The following is a 15,425-nucleotide window of genomic DNA, read 5'->3' as shown; positions in this document are numbered from 1 at the left end:
AGAGTGGTGGACCAGTGGAATAGACTAGGTGTAAAAGCAGGAGATGATTATAGTAATCTGCTGTTTGATAAACCCAAAGAGTCCAGCCATTGGGATAAAAACTCCCTCTTTGATAAAAATTGCTGGGATAATTGGAAGTTAGTATGGAAGAAACTTAGATTAAAACAACACCTAACACCCTTTAACAAGATAAGATCCAAATGATTACAGGACTTAGACATAAAAAACAATACTATAAGCAAATTAGATGATCAAGGACTAGTTTACCTGTCAGATCTATGGAAAGGGGAGGAGTTTATGACTAAGGAAGAGTTGGAGAACATCACCAGAAACCAATTAGATGATGTCGATTACATTAAATTAAAAAGCTTTTGCACAGATAAAACCACTGTAACCAAGATCAAAAGAAATGTAGTAAATTGGGAAACAATCTTTACAAGCAATGATTCTGACAAAGGACTCATTCTAAAATATACAGAGAACTGAGTCATATTTTTAAAACAAAAAGCCATTCTCCAGTTGACAAATGGTCAAAGGATATGCGAAGGCGATTTACAGATGAGATCAAAGCAATTTATAGCCATATGAAAAAATGCTCTAAATCATTAATTATTAGAGAAATGCAAATTAAAGCTTCTCTGAGGTACCACCTCACACCTCTCAGATTGGCAACTATGACCAGGAAGGATAATAATCATTGCTGGAAGGGATCTGGGAAATCTGGGACACTATTACATTGTTGGTGGAGCTGTGAACTTATCCAACCTTTCTGGAGAGCTATTTGGAACTACGCCGAAAGGGCAACAAAAATGTGCATACCCTTTGATCCAGTAATACCACTACTGGGGTCTATATCCTGAAGAGATGAGGAAAATGGGTAAAAACATTACTTGTACAAAAATATTCACAGCAGCCCTGTTTGTGGTAGCAAAGAATTGGAAATCAAGTAAATATCCTTCAATTGGGGAATGGCTTAGCAAACTGTGGCATATGTATGTCATGGAATACTACTGTTCTATTAGAAACCAGGAGGGACGGGATTTCAGGGAAGCCTGGAGGGATTTGCATGAACTGATGCTGAGTGAGATGAGCAGAACCAGAAAAACACTGTACACCCTAACAGCAACATGGGAATGATGTTCAACCTTGAACGACTTGCTCATTCCATCAGTGCAACAATTGGGAACAATTTTGGGCTGTCCCCAAAGGAGAGTGCCATCTGTATCCAGTTAAGGAGCTGTGGAGTTTGAACACAGTTCAAGGACTATTCCCTTTAATTTAGTAAAAAAAAAAAACAGATATCTTATTGTCTGATCTTGTTACCTCTTAGAATTCTTGTCTCTTCTCTAAGGATATGATTTCTCTCTCATCACACCCAATTTGGATCAAGGTACAACATGGAAACAAAGTAAAGACTGACAGATTGCTTTCCATGGGTGGGGTGAGGGGAGGGAAGTAAGAGTTGGGGGGAAATTGTAAAACTCAAATAATATCTTTAATAAAAATTAATTTTAAAAAATTTATTTAGTATGTATGTTATTCTTTTATTTGTCATCCTAGACAGAGCTAAAATTCTTTGTTTGTGATGCTTTTTCCTATTTTGGAGAGGCAAAATATTCAATCCTCTATTTTGTTAAGTCTTATAACCCATAAATCCTCTGAATGTTCTTTCTACTATACCACACTACCTCCAAAGACAGGGATAAGAAATGGACCTATAACTTTAAAGTTTTAGGGCAGTGAAATATATAAAGAAACTTTCTTGACCATTTCAAGTTAAGTTGCCTAGACCACTGAAATGTAAAGACACTTTTCCTGGGACATACATCAGCAATGGAATTTGATTTAAAAAAAATAATTCAGAATTTTAACTTTTTTCCTTCTAAAATAAATTCAAAACTAAGAAACCCTTGCAGTTGAAAAAAGGAAAGGATATAGCAGAGTAAAAAGCCCTATCTTAGGTTCATCAAATTACTACTTCAATTCTCTGTTCCATAGTACTGATTCTGAGTGTTCTTTATCTTTTAGAGACTGAGATTTTTATTTTAAATGAGTCTTTTCATGCCCAAACTGGAGGTAATACTATATATAATCACCAACTCAGAAGAAAAGATCCTTTCATTGTCCATGAGAAAGCTTTGATTCAAAATAAATAATTATCATTATGCAGAAGAGTAGGAGCTATATTTTCTAGTATTTCTAGAACAAGACTATGCAATTTAAATGAAAATAGTACTAGTTCTCTTCCAATTATATTTGCTTCCTTTTATTTTATTTGGTATCAAAAAAGCAATAATAGATAAGGAATTGTTTGATGTTGACAACGTTTTCATGTAGCAAATTTCATCATGAAAAAGAAATTGAAAATAGAATGTCTTTTTAAAGCTGCTAAAGAAGGCAAATCTAAAGGCAAAGCTATTTGATCAAAAATGCTTTTAGATAATAAAATAGAAATGAGTCCTGCATTAAGACATCAACATTCAAATATCAAATCACCTTGAGGCTTCAGAATTAAACTACAATGTATTCAATTTGCAATTAAGCTGACTAGGATCCTGAGCACATATTTCCTTCATTAATTTTTCAGTACCTTGAATAATTTTCTGCTGTTGTTGTCGAAGTTCATCAAAGCCTAGACCTCTTGTCTCCTCTGGCTCCTCAAAGAGCCATGGATTAGACACAATCCGATTAGTAGTTCTCGTCATCAGACTGGACCTGAGAAAAATTACATATTTATTACAAAACATTAGAAAAAGGTATATGCCTTCTATAAACGGTTTCTTCAAAGGAGGTTGGGGAGAAGGAAGGGAATAAAATCAATAGGGTTCTTCCTAATCTCCAAATACATTTGAATCATAATTATACAAAAACTTTGCAAATGAAGCTCTTAATTTCTTAGTAATAAAGTATGAATGAAATTGATCTTCATTTTCAAAGTTCCTCTTACACATAATGACATTTATCAAAAATAGCAAAAGGAACTTGAAATTATTTCTAGCAGCAAATACAATTACAATACTTTGAACACAAATTATAAGGATAAATCATTGTTCGATTTGATATTTCATATTAAGAAAAAAGATTCAGGGATATAATTAATTTTCATGAATATATTAAATGGTTGAATATTAAATGGTTGAATGGACAGAGTCAGGAAGACCTAAGTTCAGATTTGGTCTCAGGTAATTACTAGCTATGTGACTCAAGCAAGTCACATAACCTGTCTGTCTCAATTTTACAATCTATAAAATGAAAATAATAATTAACTCCTGCCTCCCAGAGGTGTTTTGAAAATAAAGTGAGTTAAAATTTGTAGTGTTTTACAAACCTTAAAGTGCTATATATGATAGATTTTAATAATCATAAAATAAAAGTATAAAACAATTATAAATCCTAACCATAGTACACTATGAATTTTTTCTGTGAGCAGTAATGAGCTCTTCATTAAATAACTCATAAATATTAGTATATTTGTGAGATTTGTAATCCTTTATCCTCATTTTCTGCAAGTCCAAATGTCATCTTTATTTCAAAATTTAGCTCCATCTATGAAACCACTACTAATTCCTTCATCTCTTAAGTGATTTCTTACTTGTTGTTGGAGTTAACTGCTTTTAAAATATAGTGAATAAAATGCTGGACATGGAATTAATAAAACCTGGGGTCGAATCTGCTCTCTGATACTTCTTAGCTGTGTGACCATGGGGAAATGTGATCTGTAAAATGAGAGGGTTAACTATAGATCACTTCAAGAATTAAATATATTGGTACTATGAGTCATTCATTTCACATTTAATATATGATGCCTTAAAACTTCTCAAATAGCTATATTCTAATGATGTTTAATTCTTACCTTGTTATCATACCCAAAATCCTACTCTTCTAAGTCTCATATCCTACTCCAAAGTTTCATCATGGCAGAGGTAAGCATGGATTCTCAAAAGCTCTATCATAAGATAGCAAGTTCTGACAAATTGTACAATTAGGAAAAGAATGCTTGTCAACATTATAGGTATATTACATATAGTAACAGACCATATCTATTTTCCAAATACCAGTTATACAATCTAGAAAGAGACTTGTCACTAGGAGGTTAACCATCTGTGGATAAATCCTTTGGTCATGCAAACTAATGAAAGAAAGAAAAATACAAAATGATCCTGCTTCTGCAGAGATGTTATCTGAGAAGCAAAGAATATAGCAGAAGGTGCTAGAAATCACATAGTTCTTTAAACCATCTAGAAATATTAACTCAACTGTTGATAATCTAAACATGCAATATTTGTGCAATGACCAAAAATTCAACATATTTTTAGATGATAAGAATTATATTAATTTTAACATTCTTATTATAAATGAAAGAAGAAAACAAAAAGAATTTGCAGCTAAATGGAAAGCTAGTCTATAGGGTCTCTGTCAAAAGGTAAATAACGTAGTTTTTAATAGTTTTATCATACATTCAGCAGCAACAAGAGAAATCATTTTGCACTTGGTGACGTTTTAACAAGTAATCATTTGCAAAAAATATGAGAATAATTATATATCCACATCTATTCAGAGTATAAAGAAGTATAAAAAATCAGTGAAAGATGAAAGAAAATTGAAAATTATATCAACATATAGTATATTTGATTAATTCCTTACGAAAAACAGATATATACCATCACCCAAACATATAAAAATAAGGAATAAAAGAGATCAAAGTTTTGTAGACCATAAAAAAGCCTAACATCTATGGATTGCAACAGCTTATCCTTTAAAAAAAAAAAGAGGGACCATTCTACAAAAACAATTAGGAAAACTGGAAAGTAGTCTGGTAGAAACTAGTATAAGCCAATGTCTCATATCATATACCAACATAAATTCAAAAATGGGGACATAATTTAAACACGAAGAGTGACATAAGAAAAGTAATGAGACTTCCAGCCAAGATGGCGGAGAGAAGACAGGCACAGTTCGAAAGTCTCCTGATCTCTTCCCCATCTATCACATGAAACAAACCTCTTAAAAGAAATCAGACCCACAAAACCCAGAAAGAAAAGCCAGGAGAAAGAACATCTACCTCAGGATTTGTCTCCCACTGCAGCTTTGGCCAAGTACAGGCGGGTGAGTCTGGGCTCAGAGGGAGGATCAGCCCTGGATCAGCCAGATTAACAGCTGAATAGGAACCAGGAGTCTGAGGGCCCGAGAGCCGGACCTGCTGGATCAGTGGTGGGGCTGGACGAAAGGGGCCTGGGTCCACAGGGAAGCAGAGGTGCTGGTGTTGGTGCTGTCCCCCTGGAGCTTGGGGACCGAGGTGGGGGGAGAATTCTGGTGCAGGAGAGCTGCCAATGCCATCGCTGGGCTCCTCAGGTCTGAGAAATGCTGAGTTCACACCTCAATTGAACTGAGGCCTCTTCCCAAACAAACAAATGCAAACTACTTCTGCCTCAGGCCCAGGTGTGTGAGCAAAAGAACCATCCCAGCTGAGGAATGACCTCAGGACAGGGTAAAACCCACCATTGATAGAACACAAAAGAATTCAATAGCTCCAACCCCTCCCTTCAAGCAAAGGGAGAAGGCCTCTTAACCAAGGTCACAGACACTCCAGAGAAAGCAACCAACACCTCCTACTGGCCAACCAGAGAAACTGCACTCAGTGAGTAAAGCCTTTAGCGATCCGCAGCCCAGGTGAACCAGCACCCCCCCCCCCCCCCCCGCCAAATCAAGGTCTTAGCATAATGAAGAAGGGTCAGCGGAAAGGTGGATTCATAGAAAAATTCATGGAAGGGAAAGACCCCAACTCAGAGAGACCTGGAACCTATTGAGAAGAAAACAATCTGGTCTCCAGCACAAAAAGACTTCCTTGAAGAAATGAGGAAGGAGCTTAAAAATTTGGGAGAGACAATTAACACCTTGCAACAAGAAAACAAAACCTTAGAAAGTACAATTGGATAAACACAAAAGGAGAATAAATCTCTCAGATCATCAATTGGACAATTACAAAATGAGAATAATTCTCTCAGATCCTCAAACGAGCAAAGGCAAAAGAAAAATAATTCTCTCAAAACCTCAATTGGTCAAATGGAAAGCTCTTTCAGAAGTAGAATTGACCAAATGGAGAAGGAATTGCAAGAAAACTCCTCCACCCAAAATAATGGAGTCTACATAAACTAATGACTCCATGAGACAGCAAGAGTCAGTTAAACAAAATGAAAAAATAGAAAAAATAGAAGCAAATGTAAAACACCACATCAACAAAACCACTGACCTCGAGAATAGATCAAGGAGGGGGAAGCTGAAAATTATAGGACTTCCTGAAAACATTGAAGAGCAAAAAAGCCTGGACTTAATATTACAGGATTTAGTGATGGAAAACTGCACTGATATCATGGAATCAGAGGGCAAAATAGTTGTTGAAAGAGTACATCGATCGCTACCAGAAAAAAGATCCTAAAATGAAAACACCAAGGAATGTTGTGGCCAAACTCCAGAACTATCAGATAAAAGAGAAAATCCTGCATGCAGCCAGAAAGAAACAATTTAAATATCAAGGAGCCACAGGAAGGATCACACAGGACCTGGCTGTATCAACATTAAGGAATCGAAGGGCCGGGAACGAGACATTTAGAAGAGCACGGGAGCTTGGAATGCAGCCAAAAATCAACGTTTCTGCAAAGCTGAGCCTTCTCTTCCAGGGAAAAATATGGACATTTAACGAAAAGGAAGAATTCCAAAAATTTCTGATGAAAAGACCAAAACTAAACAGAAAATGTGGACATCAAACAGTAGGCTCAAGAGACCCATGAAAAGGTAAAAAAAAAAAAAGGGGGGGGTTGGTAAAAGGAAAGAAAAATGCAACCCAGTAAGTTGAAACTGGCTATATCCCAGCAAGGGAGAAAAAAAAATCTCATAAATCTTGAGAAATGTAACTCTAACAGAGAGAATACACCTACCCAGAAATGATGGACATTCATGACCTATCCATGAGATTGCTATCTAATGGGATGTAACTGGCTTTAACCGCACTTGAGAGAAAGACTAATAACTCTCAGGAATTTTTACTCTATTCAATAGAATATACTGAACTAGAAGGGACAGACACTCAGAATTTTCTATGACTCAGATAGAATAATCTAAACAACACTACCTCCCTAAAAAAAGGGACAGGAAAGAGACAGGAAAAGGGAGGGGATTGAATGGGAGAAATCTCATTACACTGAGAGGTACAAAAAACGTATGGTAATAGAGAGGAAGAAGGGAGCAGAGGAGAAACACCTGAATCTTCTTCTCATCAGACTTGGCTTAAAGTCAACCTATAGATACTCAGTTAACCTATAAAACATCTACCCTTTCAAGAATTAAAAGGGGGAAAGGGGAGGGGGGATGGAGAAAGGGGAGGGGGGACAGAGAAAGGGAAGGGGAGTGGGGGAAATAAGGGAAAATAACAAAAGGAAGGGAAAGGAAAAGGGAAAAAGGGAAAGGGGAAAGAAAGAAAGGGGAGGGTGTGATATAGCAGGGCAAACACAATGAAGGGGGTGGTATTCAGAAACAAAATCCTGGGGAATACAGATAAAAGGGGGGAAAGGGGGGAAAATATGAACAGAGGGAAGATAGCACAGAGGGCGATAAAGAATTAATAATCATAACCTTGAATGTGAATGGGATAAACTTTCCCTTAAAACATAAGCAAATAGCAGAGTGTATTAAAAACCAGAATCCTACAATATGCTGCTTACAAGAAACTCATCTGAAGCAGAGAGATACATATAGAGTAAAAGTAAAAGGCTGGAGCAAAATATATTTTGCTTCAGCTGAAGTAAAAAAAGCAGGGGTAGCAATCCTTATCTCAGACAAAGCAGCAGCAAAAATAGATAGCATTAAAAGAGATAAGGAAGGATACTTTATCCTCCTAAAAGGTACCATAGACAATAGTCATTTCAATATTGAATATATATGCACCCAGTGGGACAGCACCCAAATTCTTAGAGGAGAAGCTGAAAGAACTACAGGAAGACACAAACAGCAAAAGTCTACAAGTGGGAGACCTCAACCTCCCACTCTCAGATCTAGATAAATCAAATCATAAAATAAACAAGACAGGAATTAGGGAGGTAAATAGATTGTTAGAAAAATTAGATATGGCAGACTTATGGAGGAAACTGAATGGGGATAGAAAGGAATATACCTTTTTCTCTGCAGTACATGGAACTTATAAAAAAATTGACCATATACTACGACATAAGAACCTAATGATCAACTGCAGAAAGGCAGAAATAGTGAATACATCTTTCTCAGATCACAATGCAATGAAAGTCGTATGCAATACTGGGCCAAGGAGATATAGACCCAGAATGAATTGGAAACTGAAACAATGAAATGGATGGACCAAAAAACAAATTATAGAAAGAATTATCCATTTTATCCTAGATAATGATAAAAATGAAACAACATACCAAAACCTATGGGATTCATTCAAAGCGACGCTCAGGGGATATAAAGCTCAAAATGCTTATATGAATAAATTGGAGAAAGAGGAAATCAATGAACTAAACATGCAACTAAAAAAATTAGAGAAAGACCAAATCAAAAATCCCCAATCAAATACCAAATTAGAAATTCTAAAAATTAAAGGAGAAATTAATAAAATCGAAAGCAAAAAAACTATTGAAGTAATAAATAAAACCAAAAGTTGATATTATGAACAAACCAATAAAATTGATAAACCTCTGGTCAATTTGATTAAAAAAAAGAAAGAAGAAAACCAAATTGCTAGTATTATAAATGAAAAAGGTGAACTCACTACCAATGAGGAGGAAATTAAAGTAATAATTCACTCAACTCTATGCCAATAAATTTGATAATCTAAGTGAAATGGAGGAATATTTACAAAAATATAAGTTGCCCAGGTTAAATGAAGAAGAGATTAAGTACCTAAACAACCCTATCTCAGAAAAAGTAATTCAACAAGGCATTACTGAACTCCCTAAAAAAAATCTCTAGGGCCTGATGGATTCACAAGTGAATTCTACCAAACATTTAAGGAACAATTGGTTCCAATCCTATATAAACTGTTTGGAAAAATAGGGAAAGATGTAACTCTGCCTAACTCTTTCTATGAAACCAATATGGTACTGTTACCTAAACCAGGAAGAGTTAAAACAGAGAAAGAAAATTATAGACCTATTTCCCTGATGAATATAGATGCAAAAATCCTAAATAAAATCTTACCAAAATGACTACAACAAGTCATCACTAGGATAATACATTATGATCAAGTAGGATTTATTCCAGGCATGCAGGGTTGGTTCAATATTAGGAAAACTGTTAGTATACTCAATTATATCAACAACAAACCTATCAGAAATCATATGATCATATCAATAGATGCTGGAAAAGCTTTTGATAAAATACAGCATCCATTCCTATTAAAAACAATAGAGAGTGTAGGAATAAATGGACTGTTCCTTAAAATAATTAGCAGTATCTATCTGAAACCATCAACAAGCATTACATTCAATGGGTAGAGGCTAGAGGCATTCCCAATAAGATCACGGGTGAAACAAGGGTGCCCATTATCACCACTACTATTCAATATTGTATTAGAAATGTTAGCATCAGCAATTAGAGAAGAAAAAGAAACAGAAGGAATTAGAATTGGGAAGGAAGAGACAAAACTCTCACTCTTTGCAGATGACATGATGGTCTACCTAGAGAATCCCAAGAAATCATCCAAAAAAACTACGGGAAAACAAATAGCAATTTTAGCAGAGTTGCAGGTTATAAAATAAACCCTCATAAATCCTCAACTTTTCTATATATGTCTTGCAAGAAACACCAGGAAGAGCTAGAAAGAGAAATCCCATTCAAAGTAACCTCAAACAATGTAAAATATTTGGGAGTCTATTTGCCAAGACAGACTAAGAATCTTTTTCAATACAATTATAAAACACTTCTCACACAAATTAAAGCAGATTTAAATAACTGGGCAAATATGAACTGCTCATGGATAGGTGGAACTAATATAATAAAAATGACAATTCTACCAAAACTAAACTATCTGTTTAGTGCCCTACCAATCAAAATTCCAAATAATTACTTTGATGAGTTTGAAAAAATGGTAAATAAATTCATATGGAGAAATAAAAAAGTAAAGAATTGCCAGGAGCTTAATGAAAAAAAGTGCAAAAGAAGGTGGCTTAGCCCTACCCGATCTAAAATTATATTATAAATCATCAGTCATCAAAACTGTTTGGTATTGTCTAAGAAATAGAGTGGTGGACCAGTGGAATAGACTAGGTGTAAAAGCAGGAGATGCTGTTTGATAAACCCAAAGAGTCAGGCCATTGGGATAAAAAACTCCCTCTTTGATAAAAATTGCTGGGATAATTGGAAGTTAGTATGGAAGAAACTTAGATTAGAACAACACCTCACACCCTTTACCTAGATAAGATCCAAATGGTTACAGGACATAGACATAAAAAACAATACAATAAGCAAATTAGAAGATCAAAGACTAGTCTACCTGTCAGATCTATGGAAAGGGGAACAGTTTATGATGAAGGAAGAGTTGGAGAACATCACCAAAAACCAATTAGATGATGTCGATTATATTAAATTAAAAAGCTTTTGCACAGATAAAACCAATGTAACCAAGATCAAAAGAAATGTAGTAAATTGGGAAATAATCTTTACAACTAATGATTCTGACAAAGGACTCATTTCTAAAATATACAAAGAACTGAGTCATATTTTAAAAACAAAAAGACATTCCCCAATTGACAAATGGTCAAAGGATATGCAAAGGCAATTTACAGATGAGGAGATCGAAGCAATCCATAGCCACATGAAAAAATGCTCTAAATCATTAATTATTAGAGAAATGCAAATTAAAGCTTCTCTGAGATACCACCTCACACCTCTCACATTGGTCAGTATGACCAGGAAGGATAATGATCATTGTTGGAAGGGATGTGGGAAATCTGGGACACTATTACACTGTTGGTGGAGCTGTGAACTCATCCAACCCTTCTGGAGAGCTATTTGGAACTATGCCCAAAGGGCAACAAAAATGTGCATACCCTTTGACCCAGCAATACCACTACTGGGTCTATACCCCGAAGAGATGAGGAAAAAGGGTAAAAACATTACTTGTACAAAAATATTTATAGCAGCCCTGTTTGTGGTGGCAAAGAATTGGAAATCCAGTAAATGTCCTTCAATTGGGGAATGGCTTAGCAAACTGTGGTATATGTATGTCATGGAACACTATTGTTCTATTAGAAACCAGGAGGGACGGGATTTCAGGGAAGCCTGGAGGGATTTGCATGAACTGATGCTGAGTGAGATGAGCAGAACCAGAAAAACACTGTACACCCTAACAGCCACATGGGAATGATGTTCAACCTTGAAGGACTTGCTCATTCCATCAGTGCAACAATCAGGAACAATTTTGGGCTGTCTGCAAAGAAGAGTACCATCTGTATCCAGATAAGGAGCTGTGGAGTTTGAACAAAGTGCAAGGACTATTCCCCTTAATTTAGGAAAAAACAGATATCTTATTGTCTGATCTTGTTACCTCTTAGACTTCTCTTCTCTTTAAGGATATGATTTCTCTCTCATCACACCCAATTTGGATCATGGTACAACAATGAAACAAAGTAAAGACTGACAGAGGGCTATCTGTGTGGGGGGAGCAAGATTGGGGGGAAATTGTAAAACTCAAATAATATTTTTAATAAAAATAAATTTAAAAATAAAATAAAAAAATAAATGCATAAAAAAAGAAAAGAAAAATAAAATAAAAAAAGAAAAGTAATGAGTCATGGAAGAAATTATCTGTCAGATCTCTGAATAGAAACAGAATTCATGACCAATAAGAGACAAGGGAGGCTCACAGATGATAAAATAGATAATCTTGATTGTATAAAATTGCACAAAACAAAACCATTTCAGTCACAATCAGAAGGAAAAACAAGAATTGTGGCGGGGGGGAGAATCTTTGTACTAAGTTTCTCTGATAAGCATTTCATTTCTCAAATATATAGGAATTGAACAAAATTTATAAAAATAAGAACCATTTACCCAATTATAGATGGCAAAGGGATATGAAGAGGAAGTTTTCAGAAGAAGAAATCAAAATTATCATTGTCATATAAAAATTTACTTAATAATTAGATAATTAATAATTGGAAAAATGCAAGTTAAAACAGCTCTAAAGTACCATTATCTCATGTCCATCAAATTGGCTAATTTGATAGATAAGGAAAAGGACAAAATGATGCAAGGAATGTGGGAAAATAGGTACATTAATGCACTGCTGGTGAAGCTGTGAACTAATCCAGAGAGCAATTTGGAATTGTGCCCCATTAGCTATAAAACACCAAAATACCACTATTAGAGCTACTCCTCAAAGAGATAAAAGGGAAAAAAAAGGACTTGTGTAAAGAAATATTTATAAGCACTTTTTTTGTGGTGGCAAAGAGCTGGAAACTGAGGGAATACCTATCCACTGGGGAATGGCTAAGTTATGGTATATACGAAGAATATGATATATGAATAAATGTGCTATAATAATTGATAAAGGAGAGAGTCTTAGAAAAATATAGGAAGATTTAAATTAATTGTTACAAAGTGAAGTGAGTAGTTCCAGGAGAACAATGTATATAGTAAATACAATATTCTCAAGATAATCAACAGAAAGTCTTAGTAAGTGATCAATAGAACAATCAAGAATTATTTCAAAAGACTCAATAAAAAAATGCTATCCACCTCCGGGGAGAGAACTGATGAATTCAGAATGCAGATTGAAACATATTTTTTTCTCTTTCTTTCCTTTTCTTGCTTTTATATTTTATATTATTTAATATTAAGGTGGAAATAAGTTTTTATGACTTCATATATATAAAATGGGTAATGCATTTCATGCCTCCTCAATGGATTGCAAAGGAGTAGGGATGGTAGAAAATTTGCAATTGAAGATGACATTAAACTGTATGGAAAAAGGAAACTGATGATATTCTAACAAAGAAAAAAAGAACTGGCTATCATTTAAAGACATGTCCAAATCAGCTGTCTCTACAAATAGACCATTCAACAGGACAATAGGACATCCAAAATTGTACATGATTTGAAGAATAAAAAAAAGATAAGAAATGCAATTAAAGGCAATGTCAAGCTGACATATTAATGGACTTGCTCATTCCATCAGTACAACAATCAGGGACTGTGTGCAATGGAGAATACCATCTATATCCAGAGAAAGAACTGTGGAGTTTGAACAAAGATCAAGGACTATTACTTTTAATTTAGGGAATAAAACTGATATCTTATTGTCTGATCTTGCTATCTCTTATAATTTATAATTCTTCCTTAAGGATGTGATTCCTCTCTCATCACATTGAATTTGGATCAAGGTATACCATGGAAACAATGTAAAGACTGGTAAATTGCCTTTTGTGGGTGGGGGGTGGGGGAGGAAATTAAGATTAGGGAAAAATTGTAAAACTCAAAATAAATAACATCTTTTTTTTTAAAAAAAACTGTCTGAGGGGCAGCTAGGTGGCGCAGTGGATAAAGCACCGGCCCTGGAGTCAGGAGTACCTGGGTTCAAATCTGGTCTCAGACACTTAATAATTACCTAGCTGTGTGGCCTTGCCACTTAACCCCATTTGCCTTGCAAAACCTAAAAAAAAAATTGTCTGGTACTGGCTAAGAAATAGTGGTAGATCACTGGAATTAGACTAGGCACAATAGCAGTAAATGATTATAGTAATTTACTGTTTGATAAACGCAGAGTCCAGCTTTTGGGACAAAAACTCTCTCTTCAACAAAAACTGTTAGGAAAATTGGAAGTTAGTATGGAAGAAACTTAGATGAGAACAACACCTCACACCCTATATCAAGATAACATCAAAATGGGCACAGGATTAAGACATAAAAAATAATATTATAAGCAAACTAGAAGATCAAGGAGTAATTTACCTGTCAGACCTATGGAAAGGGAAGCAGTTTATGACCAAGTAAGAGATAGAGAACATCATTAAAAACAAACTAGATAATTTTGATTACATTAAATTAAAAAGCTTTTGCACAGACAAAACCACTGTAACCAAAATCAAAAGAAATGTAGTAATTGGGAAACAATTTTTACAACTAGTATTTCTGACAAAGGACTCATTTCTGACAACTGAGTAAAATTTTCCAAAAAAAAAAGCCATTCCTCAATTGACAAACCATCAAAGGATAAGCAAAGGCAATTTACAGATGAGAAAATCAAAGCAATCCATAGTCATATGAAAAATTGCTCTAAATCATTACATATTAGAGAAATGCAAATTAAAGCAACTCTGAGGTATTACCTAACACCTCTCAGACTGGCCAATATAACCAGAAATGACAATGATCAATGTTGGAAGGGATGTAGGAAAAATGGGACACTAATACATTGTTGGTGGAGCTGTGAACTCATCCAACCCTTCTGGAAAGTAGTTTGGAATTGTGCCCAAAGGACAACAAAAATGTGCAACCAGCAATACCACTACCGAGTCCATAACTTGAAGAGATTATGAAAACGGGTAAAAACATCATTGATAAAAAAAATATTCATAGCAGCCCTGTTTGTGGTGGCAATGAATTAGAAATTAAGTAAATGTCTTTCAATTGTGCAATGGCATAACGAACTGTGGTTTATGTATGTCATGGAACACTATTGTTCTATTAGAAACCAGGAGGGATGGGAATTTAGGGAGGCCTGGAAGGATTTGCATGAACTGATGCTCACTGAGATGAGCAGAACCAGAAAAACACTGTATACCCAACAGCAACATGGGAGTGATGATCAACCTTGATGAACTTGCTCATTCCATCAGTGCAACAATCAGGGACAATTTTGGGCTGTCTGAGATGGAGAATACCATCTGTATCCAGAGAAAGAATTGTGAACTTTGAACAAAGACCAAAGACTGTTACCTTTATTTTTTTAATTTTTTTTTATTCTCATTTTGTACAAATGTTTTTTTTACATTAATAAAATATACTTCTTTACAAGTAAACAAAATACCCCTCCCCCCATGAATATAGATAGACTTGCTTGGGCAAAAAAAGTAAAGGGGAGACAAAAAAAATTAAAATTAAAAAAATAATAGTAATAATTGTAGGTATGGCCAGGTGGCACAACGGACGAAGCACCAGCCCTGGAGCCACGAGCACCTGAGGCCATATCCAGCCTCGTAAACCCAATAATCATCCAGCCATGTGACATGCAAGCGACCCGATCCCCACTGCCCTGCAAAAACCAAAAAGAAAGAAAAAAAGACCCAAAATAAAATAGTGATAATACTAGGGGTGGCTGGGTGGCAGACAGAGCATTGGTCCTTGAGCCAGGAGCACCTGGGTCCAAATCCAGCCCCAGACACCCACAGATCGCCCTGCTATGTGGCCCCAGG

General features: G+C 35.3%; 1 protein-coding gene across 1 annotated transcript in view; it reads right to left on the bottom strand.

Annotated features, from left to right (window-relative positions):
• Positions 1 to 15,425, bottom strand: part of STX8 (syntaxin 8) — a 333,250-nt gene that overhangs the window by 248,188 nt on the left and 69,637 nt on the right. The window contains exon 5 of the mRNA XM_074225606.1: positions 2,591 to 2,715. Coding sequence (XP_074081707.1) covers positions 2,591 to 2,715 — 125 coding nt within the window. The remainder of the gene's footprint in view (positions 1 to 2,590; positions 2,716 to 15,425) is intronic.

Source organism: Macrotis lagotis, chromosome 2 (assembly GCF_037893015.1).
Source record: "Macrotis lagotis isolate mMagLag1 chromosome 2, bilby.v1.9.chrom.fasta, whole genome shotgun sequence".
Lineage (NCBI taxonomy): Eukaryota > Metazoa > Chordata > Mammalia > Peramelemorphia > Peramelidae > Macrotis > Macrotis lagotis.
This window is presented reverse-complemented; position numbering and strand designations above follow the sequence as displayed.